Source organism: Pantherophis guttatus, chromosome 1, assembly GCF_059756535.1.
Source record: "Pantherophis guttatus breed Tessera chromosome 1, ASM5975653v1, whole genome shotgun sequence".
Taxonomy (NCBI): Eukaryota; Metazoa; Chordata; class Lepidosauria; order Squamata; family Colubridae; genus Pantherophis; species Pantherophis guttatus.
The window spans coordinates 268487713-268507896 of NC_142063.1; the positions used below are offsets into that span (position 1 = coordinate 268487713).

At 34.9% G+C, this 20184-nt stretch overlaps 1 protein-coding gene and 1 long non-coding RNA gene across 5 annotated transcripts in view; both read left to right on the forward strand.

Moving 5' to 3' along the window:
- Nucleotides 1–497: 497 nt before the first annotated feature.
- Nucleotides 498–6501, forward strand: LOC117672106 (uncharacterized). 3 transcript variants are annotated; one of them, XR_015731433.1, is made up of 3 exons: nucleotides 498–594; nucleotides 2604–2698; nucleotides 4116–6501. It is a non-coding gene; the product is annotated as an uncharacterized LOC117672106 (long non-coding RNA). The 3 variants fall into 3 exon arrangements; XR_004593122.3 differs by lacking the exon at nucleotides 498–594 and having other exon boundaries at nucleotides 1886–2698; nucleotides 4116–5263; nucleotides 6172–6501; XR_004593121.3 differs by lacking the exon at nucleotides 498–594 and having other exon boundaries at nucleotides 1886–2698.
- Nucleotides 6502–7893: 1392 nt separating this feature from the next.
- SNX9 (sorting nexin 9) overlaps nucleotides 7894–20184 on the forward strand; it is a 36352-nt gene continuing 24061 nt past the window's right edge. The window contains exons 1-3 of one of the 2 annotated variants that reach the window (XM_034428568.3): nucleotides 7894–8516; nucleotides 19030–19116; nucleotides 19970–20044. In XM_034428568.3, the coding sequence (XP_034284459.1) occupies nucleotides 8505–8516; nucleotides 19030–19116; nucleotides 19970–20044 (174 nt within the window). In that variant the 5' untranslated portion in view covers nucleotides 7894–8504. The remainder of the gene's footprint in view (nucleotides 8517–19029; nucleotides 19117–19969; nucleotides 20045–20184) is intronic. The other variant, XM_034428569.3, reaches the window with a different exon arrangement.

The following is a 20184-nucleotide window of genomic DNA, read 5'->3' on the forward strand; positions in this document are numbered from 1 at the left end:
ATTAACTGAGCATACTTGCCTATTAATGACAAGAGATCAAAACCATTTCACATGTATTACTACATTTTAAACTCTATTGGGATATCGGGTCCTTTTATCTTCTGCCCCTGATATGTATATTTCCAAGAAGATCAAACAATTTCTATGTGAATCATCATGTAGAAGATATCAAGCCATTTACCACTTGCACGGTAGCCAATTTCTATGTTGCAACAATGAAAATAATTGGTTACATAAAAAACTATTTTTTTAGTATTTATTGCTTTAGATTTAACACATACTAGCTATCTTGTTTTTGGATGACATATACTTTACTTCCTAATCTGAAGTATTTTAAATTTACACTTGCACAGATACTATTACAGTAATATATATTACATATCTATGTTTTATTTTGTCTTTGTTATACTAGTGTTTTATTTCTATTTGATTTTAATTTGGTATTGTGGATTTTTTAAAAATTTGCTGGTCCTTGTTATATTATTATATAACAGATATTGGAGCAATTAAAATCTCTCCTCTTCATGACATCATGCACTTTTTGAAAAGTTTGCTTTGGGAAATCACCATTCACACCTTTTCTTTGGTTGAGAGGTAATCTACATGATATATTAATAATAGACTGTTAATCAATTGATGAGATAGTGATGTAAAGTATGTTGAAAGTTGTCTGCTATTCTATTTCACAGGTTAATTTATAGTCATGAGACTTCCTGCTCACCCCAATCTTAAGTATTAGTTCTGACTCCACTTAACTTTTCTGAGAACAGCTAAGATAGGCTTGGTACGGCTGTACCAAGGCTGTACCTGCTATGGCAGACCAAAGTTTAGAATACTAAGAAAAATTTCTGCTAAAATACATTAGTTTTGTAATTTGCTATTTCCATGTAATTTTTACAAAATTATGTGTTTTCCATGGTTAATTTCAATTTAAATAGAAATATATTTTTAATCATAAAGTTACATTGAAAAATATTTAATTTATATAAAATTAAATTTTAAAATATGAAAACAACTTTGCTTAAGTTTTTAAATCTGTAATTACATGTCTGATATAAACAATAGTTTAACACTTCTAAATCTTTTATTTTCTGTTTTCATTATCAATCAACACAGAATAGATAATTCCATGCCACAAGTCACCATAATTTATAGTCACTTATTTATTTACATCTTCTAAAGGAAGAGTTAATTTACTTTTGAAATAGAAATTTATGTCATTTTCATTAGTGTGGCTTACCAGAGCTACTGCATTCATAAACTATTTAAAAGATATGTTGCAAAGAACAGAATAATTGTTTCATAAAGAAAAATCATTTTTGTTTGTAGTTTCAACATATAATTAAATTATATACATTGCACAGATATAAAATGGAGAAATGCTTGCCTTTGTCAACTTATAACTTAAAGAAACTTATAAACTTATCCAAGTTTATAATCTTATAACTGAAAGGAACAAGTACCATATTTTTCAGAGTATAAGACGCACTTCCCCCCTCAAAAAGAGGGTGGAAATGTTGGTGCGTCTTATACACTGAATACAGCCTTTTTTGGCCTCCCAAAGCCCTGCCCCGCTCTCCACATTTTTGTGAAAAATGGATTATAAGATGCACCAAGATTTCGAAGAGATAAGTAAGAAAAAAAAAGTTTTTGCCCTCCCCCAGCCCCCAGGAGCACTCTGCAGGCCTCCCAAACCTTCTGCGCATCCCTTTTGCAAAAACAGGCCAATTTTTTTGCAAAAATGGGGCATTTTTGCCCTCCCCCATCACCCAGGAGCACTCTGCAGGCCTCCCAAACCCTCTGCGCACCCCGTTTTTCACAAAAATGGGCAAAAAATGAGCCCATTTTTGCAAAAAATGGAGCATGCTAAGGGTTCGGGAGGCCTGCAGAATGCTCCTGGGGGCCGGGGAGGGCAAAAACGTTTTTTTTCTTACTTACCTCTTCAAAGTCTTGGTGCGTTTTATATACCAGTGTGTCTTATAATCTGAAAAATACGGTAGTTGCTTTAAAAAAAATCCATGACTAAAATTTACCCTGAATGGATGGAAAAAATTGCTTAGCGCATTGTAAGCCGCCCTGAGTCTCTGGAGAAGGGCGGCATATAAATCAAAAAAAAAACAAACAAAAAAAAACAATTTCTTCACTAGGACAAAACCACTACCGCCCTCTTTAAAAAGGTGAAATTGAATAATGGTATGTATTTGAAATTGAATGTTGCTTAAAGCTCATGTGGCTAAAATATAGGAATTGATTTATAATACAGGAATATTAAGGAGAATTGATTCTCTGTAAAGTTATCAGCTCCAGATTAATAGATGATTTTAATATAATTATCAACTATAAATTTTGCAATATAATGCCACAAAATTCTTTATTTTTTTTCAGATTAGTAAACCAGTTTTGGTTTCCTATAATTTTCGTACGTTCTTGCTGTCAAACAATATTCTTAGTTGCAAAATAAATAAATAAATCAAACACTTTGTACTTAATGGTGACTAGGCCAAGCTTCTTTTTTTTGTTGTTGTTGTTTTTGGTTTTTTTTTTTTTTAACTAAAGTCACTATTGCATATAATTAACTATTTCCCTCTCTTTCTTTGTTCTAGAAAGATCCAGAATATCTTTTGGGCTTCCTTTCACATGAGGCCAAATAGGAAATGCAAGTTGGAGAAAAAGCTTTTTTATCAGATAAAACCCAGAGGTAAATGTTTTTGTTGTAGAACCTTACTAAATATATTTGTAAATATAATTGTAAAATATTTTCTGAGTATTCACAATTGGAAAAATGTAGCTGATAAGAACTTCCTCGTTTTGACTTTGGCCCCAAAAGGGGGATGTAGCATTACTCTACATTGCCTGAGCACAATGAAACTTTGTATCCTTAATTCTTTCATGCCGCCAGGAAAATTCCAAAGTGTATTGAATAGAAAGACACAATTCATTACCCAATTTTTTAAAAGTTTGGGTATTAAAGACCATGAAACAGTTGCCTTTGCTAACTCTTGACAAATGCTTCAGTGAGCTTCCACCCCTTTTTAGTGCTGAATGGGACCTGCCTGGAATGGAAAATAGTCATCATTCTAAAATGCTTTATGTCCTATGTGAAGTGTCATTCTTACAGCACTTCCTTAAACTTATGGAGGAATGCAGAGATGACCTTGAAGAAAATATGCAGCAATCATTAATAAAGCATGACTAAGCCCAGGAAAACAGGAAAGCATGAGAAAGAAACTCAACCTTGCCCTGTCTTGACTTTTTAGTCTAAGACTGAAGAAAGGGAAATGCCGTCAGGCTTCCTAAATTGTTGTTATAGTCTTATGTCAATAAAGTTTATTTCTAACATTTTGGTGTTATCTATTTCCTCACCTGGCCTGCCTCAAAGGCCTGACAAAATCAAATTATTTCCATTTCTGAGATAGCTGAGAACAAAAAGGTGCATATCAGTATAAAGTTACGCAGGTTTCAGATTGTTTGATAGGTTTTTTTTTTTTTAATTTGATTTATATGCCGCCCTTCTCCGGAGACTCAGGGCAGCTTACAATGCGCTAAGCAATAGCCTTCATTCTTTTTGTATATTTATACAAAGTCAGATTATTGCCCCCACAACTGGGTCCTCAATTTACCTACCTTAGAAAGGATGGAAGGCTGAGTCAACCTTGAGCCTTGGCGAGATTCGAACCTGCAGTAATTGCAGGCAGCTGGTCTTAATAACAGGGTGCTTTAGACCACTGTACTACCAAGGCTAATTGTTGGAGAAATAATATTGTCTTACACTCACTAGTCCCTCAATTTCACTATCCATGAAGCAATAGTATGCTACTTTTCCTTCCCCAGGACTATTTCAGATATTTAGTTTACACTAGAATATTGTAATCCACCCTGAAATAAAAATACGGATTCTTAGCAACAATTAATATTGGTTATTTTTGTTTTCATAAATAAGTTAATAAATTTGAATTTTGTTTTCCAAATTAACAAAATCCTTTTTTATAAACTATGTTTACCTTTTGAAGAGTTTTTTTAATAAGACAAAATTGTTAAGCCTAATTTATGTGCACTACTAATAGATCAGTTTCTTCTTTTGCTATTGCCTCTCTTGTATGTCTAAATTTCTACAGATGAGGAAGAAAGAAAGAGAAGAACAATGGAATTTCATCTGATATGCATAGATAATCTGCTCAGATTATTCAGGATGAAGCAATGTAGTTCAGTGCAACTGTGAAAATATTATCCATGCTGGTCTGATTAATTTTCTATTATCTTTTATTAGGTAAGTCTTATCATGCACAATGTTTTATCTTATTTTCAGAAAGTACCATGTTTAGGGTGATTAAATACTGCTTATTTTATTTAGCTAAATTAAAAATATTTCATTGAGTGTTCATCTCAGTATATGCTGCATTACTGGGTTTTTATGGATATAGAAGCGAGCTGCTGAGTAATTATGAATAAGATGTAGTGTAAGAGTTGGAAGCCCCAATTATCACAGTCCTCTCAACTGGGTCAAATGATTGTGGAATAAATAAACTAACAAGACTCTGAAATTTCAGTAAATCATGTTTTGTTGCTCTTCTCTCAAGAAATAAAAATTCTACGCTATTGCAATACATTTCTAAAATACACATGTTTAATTAATTAGATTTTTAAAATTAACAAAGAACTTGACACAAATCAGAATGGGAGATTTAAGGGAACAATTTTAAGAATAACTATGTTTATAGAAGTGAAATGAATGAAAGGAAAGGAAATGAAAGAAAGAGAAGGTCTCTGGAAATGTATACATTTAAACCAAATGTTTTAACTGCCATCATCCATCAATTCTATAAAACCAGTTGGTCTATTGGTTAAGGCACCAGGATATAAACTAGAAGCTTGTGAGTTCTAGTCCTTAGATATAAAAGCTGACTAGATGACTTTGGATGAGTCATTCTCTCTCAGCCATGATGTCATCCTCAGGTGACAAGCCAGTCAATCAATTTCTGTCACAACCAACGGAACAATACTCGGTGGATTAAAAAAAAAACCCCAGACTCTGCACTTGAAGGAAAAATGCAAGGAAGAAGAAGAAAATCTACTAATTCTATGAAGTCAAATGAGTAAGATGCTTAAGTACCAACAGTATTAGGAAAAACATTAAGAGAAATCCAAGCACTTCCTTAACTATAATAAAGCAAAGACTGAAAGAAACACAAGATCATTTAACAAAAAGTGGAAGCATTTTTTATTACTCAATTTATGTGGATCATTTCCGATAAGAGAATAAGAGGTAAGATAAGAGGGTAAAAGACCCCACTTTCCTGCTGCCCCTTCTCTTGGTTTTTACTCTGTCTTATTACTTTTAACTCTTTTTATATTTATCTTTTTATCAGTTTCTAAGTCAACAAGAGTTGTTTCAATAGTGAGATGGGTGGCACATTTTAAAAAAGAATTAAAATTTCTACATTATCTAGTGAAACTCGCCCTATGCCAAGTGCATGGAAGGAATGGCTAGGCCCAGCAGCCATCCCTTTCCAAAGAAGTAAACAGGAAGAGGAAACACAACTATTCCATTTCTGTCACACAGACATGAGCATATTTAGCCGTAAGGATGATACTCCATCATGTTCTGTGATGCTGAACATTTCTGGCAAGTTTTGTTTTTCAGGCGTTTTAATGGTGAAAGGGGCTTTTTGCTTAAAGCTGGTTCATATTTGCAAATACTGAAGATGTTTATTTTGGTATTTTTGGAGAGAAATGTACAACTGGCATTGACCAAACTGCTACCTGCACTGCAGCAAAATAGAAAAGGATGGAAGCTGTCTAGTGTTAATTCCTCTATACCTTCTTCACCCATCTGATTCCAGGCTAATGAGCCGAAAGCATGTAAGCCATGGAAAGTCACAGATGCTTCTACTTCTTCCTTTTCCTTGCCCACCTTCCATTAGCATCACAATAATGCCTAGAGAGAAAGTGGAAACAGCTATTTCTGCTTGTTTACTCATCCTCACTCCCTCCCCTCCTTTAAATATTACAATCACAGAGGGAACAGCAATTGCCTTTGGGGCTTTTATTTTTGTTAATCAAAGATCCTTTATGATAGAGAAGTGGGATAGGAATATCTGAATAGTATATTTTCTTGAATAATTATATGCATTACAGAAAAAAATAACCTGTAAATCCTCTTTTGCCCTACAGATCTATATAATCTGAGATGATGACTATTGTAATATCTGACTACTCTCATGGTACCAACTTTGTTATTCTAGTCTATCTCTTGAGGATAGACATCTCTTTCTGTGAACATTTCCTTCACAGCTATTCTACATTCTGTAATGATATAAAATTGTCTTCCGATTTTGGAAAGTCAGAGGAAAGCACTAGATGGTGCAAATAGCAAATATTGTCAGCATTTCTTTGAATATCTGCAGTGAGGAAAAATGCTGTTTTATTTCACTCACTCTTGTAAGGATTTCATAAGATAAGTATGTTATTATATTTAAACAGAATAAAGAATTGTATATGGCCTTAAGGATTAAGCTTATTTGTTGTGGTATAGATTTTGGACAAAGCTAATATTATAATTAATTTACTTCTTTTTTTTAGCCTCAACTCAAGCTCAAAATAAAATTAAATTATCTTCAACATGGTAGGGCAATGTGGATCCTCACTTTTTGTTTTAACAAATTCCCCAGAAACACCCTTTGACTGTCTAATTTTAGCTGCATTATTGCCAAAAATCAGTGATGGGATTTCCTGCTCTTTTAAGACAAGAATCAAATTGTGTGATCCATTATATAAGCTGAATTAAAAGCAAAGTATACACATAATATAAATCCTTCCTGGAAACTATTGTTTGCCTGCTTTGAATTTGAATACTGCATACTGAATACTTCTGGGACAGCAGTTACTGAAGTACTCTGAATATTAAGAAGCTGTATAAAATTGCATGCAGATGGCCCCAATTATTTGCAGTTGCATTACCTGCAATTTAACATATCCACAGAGAATGTTTTGCCTTTTAAAAATATCTCTTTTAATGCACAATTTTGTTTGGAGGACTTTTGGAAGGGTTTTTGTGTGTGTGTGTATTTCAAAGTTACAACTTTTCCTCACAGCAATATTTTCGTTTCAATTTTAATTTTTAATTTATTAAATTTGTAAGGCTGCCCAGGAAAAAAATATTCTAAATTACAGAAACTAGTGACAAAAACAATGATCAAAGGAAGCGTTACACACTTGGCATATCCCCATATGAAAAGAATACTGTTGACTAATCAGTACTAAGAGTACCATTAATTAATCCAAGGCCTAGGAGAAAAACTGGTTTTAAAAGGCCGTTTTAAAATAAGATTGAGGAGCCCCATCAGATGATATTTTTTTATCTATGGGACCTGGAGAATGCAGAGATCAGCCGTCCTTCCATTATCTAGCCCTTTTGCCATGCAAGTTACTTTAGACAACAACCAGCACCTGGAATTGCACCCAAATGCTATTGGTAATAATGCAGCTTCTAAACCAGAGGTATCACATGAGCATATCAAGATGTGCCTGTAACAATCTAAGTTGCTACCATCTGCAGCTTCCAACCAGTCTTCCAAGAGCAGCCTCACATAGGAATGCACTACAATAGTCCACACCTGACATGAAAGGAATGGGGTTCTGGAGTGTCTCCTGATTCAAAAAAGAGTGAAATGGGCATAGCAAGATGGAGCTCTTCTTGGCCAGAGCTTCTACCACCTCTCCTCAGTGCCTTGTTTTCTTGCAGTTTACCCCGCTGGAATGGAACGGAGGCCACCTACCCGATTCCTACCGCTGTTAGTCATCGTGTTAATAGTACTAGTATCAAACCATTAAGAGCGTTAATTCAAAATGGACAGAACTGCTTCCTTCTGACATCCAAAAGAACTTGGGACAACCACTTCCCTCGCGCCCGTGGGCTGGGATGCAGATGAGCCGGCGCCCTTTGCACTGGCCTAATGTTTTCCACCCTGACAGAATACTATTATTTTTAAAAAGGCAGCCTGTGAGTTTAGCGGACGAACGGCGGAGCCGACGCTCCCGGGATGCCGAGGAGTGCGAGGAATTGGGAGGCAGCTTCACCTCGGCTTCCCATTGCCCACCGCCGAACCGGGAGGGGGGCACGTGCACCCAGGCTGGAAAGAGCTGGGAGGCTCGGGCTCCTTTTCTCCCTTTTCCTGCTTGGGTTTCGGGACGCCTTCGTGGAAACCCCGCCCCTGGCTATGGGCGAAGCGACCAGGAAGAAGCAGGAGGCGAGAGGAAGCGCAGGCGGTGCTCGGCAGCCCGGATTCTGCTTCGCCGCCAGTTCAGGAGCTCCCTCGCCTTCTCGTGGCTTGGAAGTCCGGCAGGAAGGGAAGGGGAGGCGGCGGCTGGCCTGAATACGGAGCTAGAGCTGCCGCCGCCTTCCTCCTCCCCCCAGCGCCGCCGCGGCCCAGTAGGAGGGAGCCTGAAAGCAGAGTCGCCAGTCAGGCTCTCTCCTAAGGCGGGGAGACACGCCGCCAAAGCCCACCATGGCCACTAAGGTGAGGAGACCACTCCGGCTGCCCCCCCCCACTCGCCCGCTGTAGGTTTGGGGAACGTTGGCTTGGCCGCCCCCGCCCCCCTCGGGTTTTGTTTGCGTTTTGAAACAAGTCGGGCGTTACACGGGCTGGTGGAGATGGGGGTTCATGCCTCTCGCGCGCTGGGAGAGCGGCGGTTTGGCTGGGTTGCATCTCCCGCTCATGGGGTGGGTGGGCGCCGTCTAGGACGGTGGCATGAGGGATACTTGTCTGAAGGGCGTGTTTGAGGAAAAGACCCTCGGCTGAACTGGGGGGCGGGGGGGAGGAAAGAGAGGGAGGGTAACGTAGCCCGAACTGTGCCTTTTATCTTGGCGCCTTTCGTGTACTCTGCCCCTTTGGCTATTGCACGCGCAGGCAGACCCCCCTCCCCTCCCCTCCCCTCCGCGTGGGCCTTGGACCTGTTTTCCGGTTGGGGCCAGCCAACCGAAGGCAGAACGCAAACTTTGAAATAGTGCTAGGGAGAGAAAAAAAGAATTCTCTCCAACTAAATAAGTTCATTTAAGCTGATAGTGAAATGAGTACTTTTGGACTGGGGTGGGGGGGGGGGGAAATAGATTTCGTTTCCTAGTTCAAAGGCTTCTCTGCCCTCTTCTTATAAACTTAGTTATTTTCCTACCTTGGGCATTTTTTCCCCCCTTCAAGTTCAAGTGTTGTTATTTTAATTGCAGATCTGTGACAATATCAGAAGAGCTTAGGCTGGCTCTCTTGCTCTTTTGGTAGGCGTGTTCACATTCAGCACACACCCCTCCATACTGTACTTCTTTCCAGATGTAAAAATAAAAGTGCGTCTGTTCCATGCTGCAGTTGTGTCCATGATGCAAATGCAAATATTACAGGGTCTTTTTTTTTTTTAAATCTAAAATTGTAGATGTTTATGTGAGTATAATTGGGTCTTGCTTGGCTAATGCTTTTAGGGCTGCAAATGTTAATTACAGGAAAACATTTTGACAATACTCATTAACATCTCAACACGTTATTGTGGGAACTGGGAAATAAAAGCAAGATATGTTTAAATTCGGCAGTTAAAACCATTTTTGCTTAATTTAACTCTTGAATACAGCTGTAAAAGCTTGTGACTATTAGTGGAAGAGACCCTTGTTCTCTTGATCTATAGGCCTAAAACTAATATAATTACCAGTGCATGTTTACAATAAGATTTCTGAACCATGTGTGAAATAAAATAGGTTCTTTAATCACATGGATCTATTGTTTAGAATTGTAGTTAGTAATGCTTTTACAGTGTCTATACTTCCCATGTTGGTTACTATTATCCACTGAAATTGAGAAATTGGTTGAAGTGAATAAACTTCAGCTAATATACTGATATTAGCAAAACAAGTATTAACAACAAATATACATATACACATATACATATATCAGCCTCAGTTTGGTGTAGTGAAAGCATACTGGTTTTTGAAAGTATTTATTGCCACTGACTCCAGTTAATATTGACTATTGCACATGAACAAACTGAAATTTATGTAAAATGGAAACAAATGTTTCTAATGTCTATTGGCTATGCTGAAGGAAAGACGAGCACAAAATTTTCTGGCCTTTTTTTCTGTTGTTTGTGGACAAAATTCCTATTCTTTCTATTTCATTTCAAAACAATTCACACACGCCAAATTGTAGGCTCTGAGTTCATGTGATCTTTTCTGATAATTGGCTAATTAATCAGTTTCTTCAGAACTGGATCAAGTTCTTTGAAGTATGTCATTTATTTTTCAGTGCTCAGCATTCTAGCAGGAAAGGAAAAAATGACTTAAGTCTAAGTTTTTTTACAAAAATGAATCACAAGGCATTGATGTTGACTAATGCTGTTATTTCATCTGTCGCTGTACAACTCTTCCCCTTCTGAAGTACTTTTATATATAAATAAGAACATTTGAAATTCTTTCAGTGAGAATTTTCAGAGCAGTGGTGAGATTGAATTTCCTTTTGTTTTCTTTCCCTTTCATTTTGAGACTTGTTATGATTATTTACAGAAGAAACTGTTTGGAATACTCAGTTATTCTATCTTGTAAATAAATTGACTTCTCTTTTGCAACTACACTTTTTTTGATTACCCTGTTGATTGGACTCTTGCTTTTTTCTACCTTCAGCCTAATGTCCAAATATCCAAATGTGTAATATTTTAAAAAGAGAAAAGAAACCAATAACAAAAATTAAAAATATTTATTCAGTAGTTGTGTGTGGTTTAATATGAAATATCCTTATGTATGCATATAGAAGAGGAAAATGCCTTTAAAGAGGAAATTATTTTTCAGCATTTTTCAAATGCTGTACCAGCATTTACTGAAAATTCATAGTAACACTTTACTGTTTTGCATATATCATGTCTATTAATTAAGACTTTTTTATTGTACATGTCTGTAAGGAAGGAATTGATTTGTGGCTATTATTATATGCAACAGTTCATTAGATAAGCAGTTCAAAATGGGCATGAGAGTGAAGATGGAAGAAACTAGTGCTGAAATCTTGGGTGCTCAGCCCTGTATACATACATACATTACATACATACATACATTACATACATACAGAGAGAGAGATTTCTGTGCACTCATTTAACAATTGGGGAACGCAATTAGAATAGACTTGGAACAGAAGCCAAAGTTTGAGGTGCATTTTATGCCTTGTATATTCTTGATTCAGTCCTATTGAGCTGAAAATGATTTTGTTATAAACAATGAGTTGCTTAAATTTTTAAACAAAGCTTTTAAAAATATGTTTTTTTAAAAAATATTAAACATGACAAATTATCTTGATCATAAAGGTGCAATACTTAAATTGTGCAATCTTTAAAGAAGTATTTTTATTTCTCAAAGACATGACTTTTTATTTTAAAAAAAAGATTTGAAGTGTATTGCTATTTTTGATGCTTTACAAAATTCAGCTCTGGTATCACTTTGAACTATATTTCTACTATGGTGCAATGTGAATTTTCTTTGCCAGCTGTTGGAAGCTAAAGCTATTGAGGAGTTTCCATTGAAACAATAGTCCAATTAGTGCTGATTTCCGTATCTGGAATAGGCAACTACACAGTGTTCAAAGGAAGTGAAGGGTCATTGTCTCTGTGCCAATGAAATGCAATTTCATTCTGTAAACAGAGGCTTGTGGCATCTTTTATATAACTAGTTTTCTGGAGGCAAATGATAGGCTGATTTATTCTTTATTCATATAACACTCAACTGTAAACGATTGGCTGAAAATATTTTGAAATTCTGAGGAGTAAGGAGTTTTAAAAACGGGAGTTTTGTTTTTATTTCCCAATTACTAGGTTGGAATCCTGGTTGATCCATGGAATGAGAAAATGATGGCCCAGAGGTTCATAAATTTATTCCTAAAAATACACTGCTAGGTTTCAGAACTTGGTTTTCTAAGTTGTTTAGGTAATGTAGTAGATGAGTGGTGTAAAAAGGATGAGAATGGAGAATGCATTTGGAATGAGAATAAATGTTGCCACTGAATAGCCATTTTAGGTTTTTATATGAAAAGTATGTATTTGTATATTCATATTCATCTGAGGATATGCTGCAGTACTGAGTACACACGTGTTATAATATCTTATTTTATTGCTAATTCTTCCAAAATGGAAGTTGGGTCATAAGTAAAGATGATAAAAGCCAGTTCTGCTATTGCTTTGGCAGTGCTTGTAGCATTGATGTGGGATTGACTTTGTCCTACTGTGCAAAAGCAAACACCAGGATGATGGTGAATGCGTTGTGCAAGTAAAGACATGGAGGAGAGCCAGTTTGGTATAATGGTTAAAGCTCCAGGCTAGAAACAGGAGGCCATGAATTCTAGACTTGCCTTAGACAAAAAGTCAACTAGGTGACTTTGGGCCAGTCACACTCTCAGCCCCAAGAAGGAGATAATAACAAAGCACTTCTGAAAACCTTTCAAGTAAAGTGGCAGGGAGTTGTCCAGGTAATCACCAGGAGTCAACACTGATTCAACAGCACTCCCCCCCACCCCCCAAAAAAGTGAATAATAAAACAGATTACACTAAGTGCAGGGATTTTGTCCAAACTCAGATCTTCAGTGTCTCATTTCTGAACTTTTGGCATACCGTGAACTATGAGGGGCTGAATCCAGTTCTCCCAAATTTGATTTTCATTTTGAGTTCTTTTTAATTCAGTTCTTCAGATAAAATATTTCCATATAGTACTTAATAATTTCCACTTTATAAGAGAGAAAAAAAGGGAAGAATACAATGAAAATTTGGGCACCTACTTTTTGTTCCATTAGGTACAAATCGGTATGCATTTGCTTATGTTTTAAGTGACGTGATTGGCTGAAGAAATGGATTTCAGTAAGTCTGCAATGGAATTTAGAAAATAAAAATCATATCAAACGTAGGTAGGAAAACAATTCTCATTGTCATTGTATATTCAAGACTATTTTTACCATTTTTTTATAGTAACAATAATTCTCCCAAAGTACATTAATACTTTAAACAACAGTTCCTGCATAGTTTATAGCATAAAACACATGGTGCCCCACAGATATCTCCCTTGGTATCAGCTAGTCGTCTTGTCAGCGGGGAACTCCCTCCCCATACACACATTATAGAGAGATATATCAATATTAATTAAATAGGAAGCCAACACGTTCCATAGAAAAGCACAGCCTCTAATATTTTTATTTGCAAGAATGCCTCTGGGATCTTATAGTCTCAAATATTTTTCAATAATAAAAATAAGGGCCCAACTGTTTTGTTTAGAAGTGTACCCACATTCATCAAAAAAAAAAAAGTTAAAGCAAAAATGACAGAGTTTACCTGTTTGCCCTTCTGGTAAATGCATACTTTATGACTAGCCATATCCACTATAACTAGCTATTTTGTCAATGCTCAGAGTTAGCTTATGAAAAACTAACAGAGTTTGTGACATGTTTTCAAATGGAAAACGTGGCCACATACTCAAAATTTGCCTATCCTTTGTAAATGCTTAGTTTACAAACTCTGTAAATATTATGCAGCAGTACCTGGAAATAATAGAAGAGAAAGAACTGGAGAGAAGGACAAAATACAAAGACCTGTAAATAGAAGTAGAACAACTGTGACAAGAGAAAGTAAAAATAGTACCAATAATAATAGACACCTTAGGTGCAATCCCAAAACATCTGGAACAGTACTTGAACACTATCAGCATTGACAAAAATCACCATTGGTCAGTTGTAAAAGTCGTATAATGATACCTTTAACAAAATAAAACAACTGCCTATTCCAGGTCTTTGGGAGGGACTCAATAGGTAGACAAAATGAAGTTTAGATACAATCTAAACATCTGGGTGACCATCCATAATAATATAAGATTAGCAATTCTTAGAGATGTATTATAAATAATATATAGAAAAAATGCATTTTCAAAGTACTTTCCAGTTAAAGAGTTTACTAAAGAGTTATGTCTGCTTAGAAGTACCGTGTTTTCCCAAAAATAAGACCCCGTCTTATATTTTTTTGAACCCCGAAATAAACTCTTGGCCTTATTTTCGGGGAGGTCTTATTATTTTGGGGTCCATGGAGCAAGATGGGCTCCTCTTGCCGTTTTACCTGATTTCCAGCTCTGCATTTAAATATTTTTGGGGAGCGTTTATTTTCAGGGGGAGGCTTATTTTGGTGCATACGTTCAAAAGCCTGTTTGGGCTTATCAGGGAATGTCTTATTTTCAGGGAAATAGGATACTATTAATTATATACTGGAGTGGCTTTTGTGTTTATCCCTGAAACTCTCAAGCAGTAATCAGACAAGTTTTATATGCTAATAATTAATTCCTTATCACGGTATGCTTGTATATTAATAAATATATACTGTCCATAGAATACTTAAGCTTTTAATGAGGTTTGTGTAGCATTCAAGCAAGAAATGTTGACTGTGTATCAATTATGAAAAATGTAGGCCCAATTACAATATCTGATACTCTCCTGCACTGAATATAAAGAATATATAAAGAATCCTAATTTGTTTACTATAGCAAGTTGCCAATTTCAAAATGTGAAAACCTAAAATCCTCTAAATACAGATATAATAGATTTAAAACTGAGATAGAACCAAAAGAAAATAGCTTAATTTATATTTATGCTGGATCAAATATCTGAGTAAAAGGGAAAACATTTTTATTACCCTGTTCTAGCATTTTCTTTATGATGTGCTGCTGGCAATAATTTCACATTGGAGTATTAATTCTAGCAATACTCTACAATTTACTCATTAAGAAACCTATATTCTAAAGCTTCAGCAATTCCACCAGTAGAGCTTTAAACTTAAATATTTATCCAATCAAAGAAAGGACACTATACTGGATCAAACTAATAAAAGTTTTCATGGTCAATAGAAGGAAGAGACAAGGAAGAGAAGAGTGACTAGGCATTAAGAGGGACTGTGTGCTCAGCTGTAAGGAGTGTAAAAGTTATCTAATGAATAGCTGCTGATTGGAAGGGGTATGTTTTGAAATCTATTGATTACCTATCATCGGTGACTTAATGCTTCCTATTGAGTAAGCCCAGAAATATTAAACATCTCTGTGTTTCAAGGAGCAACCTTACTGAGCTGGCGAATTGAGAGAGCTGTCAGAATTCTGCCTGTGGAGTGAGAGGATACCTAACAGATTTTACCTCTAAGTCAAGGGTTTGTACTTAGCTAACTGGAAATCCTGAAAGTTGGACAAGAGAAAATGGTATATGCAATTTTGGGGACATGTTTGTCTTCCTGCCTAACCACAAGCTGAGATGCCTCTCATCAAAGGCAAGCTTGTTGTATTTCTTGAAGAAAAAGGCAGTTCAATTATTGAAGTGGTCACTTGATTTCAGTTGATAGAGAAGATGAAGATTTAGCTCTTCAAAGAAATCTGGTGCTGAAAAACACAAAACAAACCACAGTCTCATAGCCTTCATAGGAAAAAAAAAGACCCTGTAGAATAGCTGGATAAATATGTTAAAATTAGAGGAGATGCTGCAGTTCCTTATAAAAAGCAAAGAAAGAATTATAGAATTGTGTTAAAAGTATTAAAGGAATAAGACGATGGTCTTGCTGAAACTTTACAAGAAATTGTAGGGAAGAGAAGGCCATATGACCTGAAGAGGAAGAAGAATGTGTCTATATTTGAAAAGGGGGGAAGGATTTAGGAAGCTAACACACCCATTTGTCTGGTATTAATAGCTGGGAAAATTCTATAGCTGATCATAAAGATATTCATCTGGGAGTTCCATGAAATTCATGTAATTAGTTAAGCGCAAATCTTAACAGATCAAGCATTGTCTCATTTTTGGATTGAAGAGATTGTGAAAATACTATACACATTATATTTTAATTTCAGGAAAGTATTTCACAGTACCCAGAACACTGATTAGCAAATCAGTTAATTGAAGATAGATGGCATGACTGTTAAGGCATGAAAATAGTATTCAGAAAATTACTACTGATTCCTTATCAAACTAGACAGTTTTGAGTGGATTGTCATAATTTAAATGTTGATCTTTCACCGTAACTCTTTTAAGGTGGAGGGTTCAAGAGATAGGAGAATGCTAATCAGATTTGTAGATGATACAAAATGTATGGGATAACTACAAGAGAAACTTTAATATGACATTGATAAGTTAGAGAAATGGGCTGCAAATAGTTATTAAATTCAACAGAGACAAATGATTAGGATAAGAAAATGTACAGTTACAGTATTTATATACTTGGCTTGCTAATCATGTTTATGAAAAAGTTATTAGAGTAAGTTGTTAATTGCTGTTCCTTTTGAGTTGTGATGTGGCTGGAAAAAAAAGCAAATGTAATTTAAGCTATATCAGCACAAGCTTAATTTCCAAATCTTAGAAAGTATTTTGCTTTATTCTACATTATTTAGGCTATTTTTTGAGGATTGGATACTCTGAGAAGGATTTAAACAAATTAGCAGCTTCAGGAAAGGGTGATGAGGATGATCAAGGACTTAATAGTGTATAGAAAGAGTGAAATAATTGGGGATGTTTGATCTTGAGAATATCACAAAGGGATATAATAGAAATCTTTAAATAACTGAAGGTATATGGAAGATAGTCACTCCATGTTCTACATTGTTCTAGACTTCAAGATACCCAATAATACATTTAAGCTACAGAAAGTCAGATTTTGAATGAATTGAAGAAAACATTTTCTAACGATGTTTGGTTGTAGAACCATTTTTTGTTTTTGAGAAGTGGTGGGCTTCCTATTACTGATGTTTTAATTTGTATTCCTGAATATATCACAAAGTTGATTTTAATGGATTTAAAAGGCACTTTCTAGCAGTATCATTGTATATTTGAAAATAATTTCTAAATGTCCATTTCCTTAGTCAAAACCTGGCTGGTTGGTTAGTATCTGCATTCTATTATCTTTCATGAGTTTCAGTGAAAGATATTTATTTAATTCTGTATTGTCTTACCTGTGATAAAATGCCTTTTTGTTTTTATCATGACTGAAACAAACTTTATTGGTACTTGGTCTGTAGCATCAGCATTTCAAAAGAAGATATTTGCTATCCTGCTGTCTTTTAATGTGCACTTAAAGCATGGAAATATGACCACTGCATAAGTTGTAGAGTGTAGCATAATTTTAATATATGGGGAAAGAAGATATAATTAACAAAGATGTTTAACCTAATATTTGGCCACTTGCAACATCTAGAGGAGGATATACATCGATGGACTCAGAGCTAATTTATATCAGATTAAGTTTAGATTACTGCTAAATGGGTATAGCTGTGTTTGGTGAAATTTACTTTATTGTGCAGGGGAAAATTAGTTCATCTCTGAAGTGACTGAAATGTTTATCATAATGAATTTCAGCTTTAATGAAAAATACATTTATTCTTATGCAGCTAGCTAACAAAGATACAACAGAAATAATGTTGAATGTGATATTGTAATAAGCAATTGAATGTCAATTTTATTTCCATTTTCCTAACTATAATTGTACCAGTAATAATCTTAAATACATTGAAAGAACAGCATGTATCTGAGTTGCAGCAATCTAGATAAGAGTTAGATGGTGGTAAAGGAATTTGACCCCTTTGCTGCAACCAAGAGGCATGTTTTATTTATTTTCATTTATTTTCATTTTAGTTTTTCCTTTTATGTTAAATTTTGCATCAAAACCTTCTGGGGTAGTGAGTTGTAAAGCACCATGTACAGTGACAGCAGGATGTAAATAATAGGGTATAAATCAATGATCTAAAACACAATTCTTTTCAAACTATGTTTCACAGAATCTCAAAAACTTGATGGGATTCCACTGCCTTGAGTTATATATAAGCAGAGCCATTTTTTTCAATCATTAAGCTTTGCCCCTTGATCAGGGATTCCAGGATTTTTAAATAAGTTTCCACAGCCTGAAAAGGTTTGAAAACAATATGCATTTATAGTATCTTTTGGAAGAAATAGTCTGACTATCTATGGCTCAATAAGCTCCACAGAAGTAATTTGAAAATCAGTACCATACAATGAAAAAAAAAATAATGTTCAAATGGGGCTGATGTACATGGAAGTGGAATACAATTCAGTGTGTTTCTTAAAATATTAACTTTGAGATATGTTTTAGGAAATTGGGGCAGGAGATAAATACTTTATATTATTGCTTCTTTGGTTTCCTAATTGCTATTTGTCTGGGATACACTGGACCGTTCAGAGCTCTCTTCTTTCAAATATTCCTCCAGTATAAGTTTGTTCCTTGAGTATTATGACTTTTATTCATAAAGTATTAAAGTGCCATTTGGGTAGATCCTGTTCGATCATCCTCTTAATGCATTTAATTTGGATAAGCATACCAAATCTGGTATTTATTATCAAGATCCGTGTTGATAACTAAAGAGGAACTAATCTCTTATATTTTTGCCTGTTGATCAGTTGGTCAGATACCCTGGCTAAAGTTCTGCTAAATATATGTATAGAGCAGCAGAAAAGCTTCATTCAGAAAATGTATGTGTATTGGACGACTATTAAAGTCCTAAAGCAAGAGTGGTGATGGGTCAGAAAAAAAGGGCAGCGCTGGATTTCCTACTACTGAACCTAGTGATTTAATGAAATATCCGTATGTAAAAGTAGGATGTTTCTGACCACCAGATCCACGTGAAAAAGAATGACTTCATGCCTTCCTTGTGAGTCTTGGAAAGTAATAACTGCATTATGTCATGCAGCATTTATCCTTCAAACCTAGAGGCTTGATAGACTTCTGTGTTTGTTTCTACAAATTTAGTTTGTGCTGTGTTTAATTATGCAAAGGAAAATGTAAAGATGCAACAAAAAATTTGGAGATATTGAGACGTGGTTTTTCAGGCTTGCCTGACTTGATTCCATTTAAAATATTTTTGGACTTTGAATTTTATTTGGATTTTAAGAATACAGGTTTTCAAAATGCTAATTAATGAACAATTTGATTTCCTATTAATGTTTTTTTTTTCATGAGGTTGAATTAAACATGTCATTCATATAGAATTTTTCTGCATACCTACAGGCTCGGGTGATTTATGATTTTGCTGCTGAACCAGGAAATAATGAGCTAACTGTTAATGAAGGAGACATTATTACAATTACTAATCCGGTAAGGCAGTTTTAGTAGGTAAAATATATATACTATCATATGTCCTAAATGATATGTACTAATCATTTTGAAATTTTAATGATGAAAATGTTCATTAATTTTATTGGGGAAAAAACGTGAAAATCTAAAGAAACAGTATTTGCACATTTTTATTTTTCTCATGCAGATTAATAACAATATGGGCTTTACTTGATACAGGTTTACATATGTAAATAGGAGCCACAAACTGCACTGAGTTCGCCAGGGCAATTCGTTCAACTATTTCTCAAAGCTGCAAATATTTACTGATAAATAGAATTAAGAAATGAATAGAATTGCGTTATAACTGAATACCTGTACTTAAGAGTGACTCATAGAAATTGATGGGAATTATTATAAGCACATTTTAGGATTATAATAAAATTCTGAAGTATTCTATATTTTTCTCTGTCATTTGATTATTAATGTTACGAAAAATAGAGGAAATGGTAGGAAAATGAGGAGTTACATGATATTTTGTGGATTTCCTATAAAATTCTGCATGCAATTATATAATAAATAAACTACAAGAACCGTCAGATGTTATTGATTATACTTTTTTCTTGTAATACTAATATTTTGGTCAGAATTAAGTATGCAAATATTGTTTGCCATGGATGTCGATGAAATTAGCCTATGAAAATAATCTGATTATTCTAAAAAAAGAAAAAGAAAAATACCATTATGCTTTTCAGGAAGGAAGAAACTAAAATTGGCTGTTGAAGATATAATAAATATGTAAAACACACAGTATAATTTTATTTCTGAAAAACTGAATATATAATTTCTTACTTTTATAATTTAACTGTTCATACCATATTTAAAATTATTTTAGGATGTAGGTGGGGGCTGGCTGGAAGGCAAAAACAGCCAAGGAGACAGAGGACTGGTTCCTACAGATTATGTAGAGGTAAGATATTATAATAAAACAATATTTGTGTATATATACAATATAATATATAAGTAGACTTATTGGCAGTATTATACATGGTATTTTATATGGTACAGAATTCAATTATTTACACAAAACCAAATCACAAAGTGTTGATC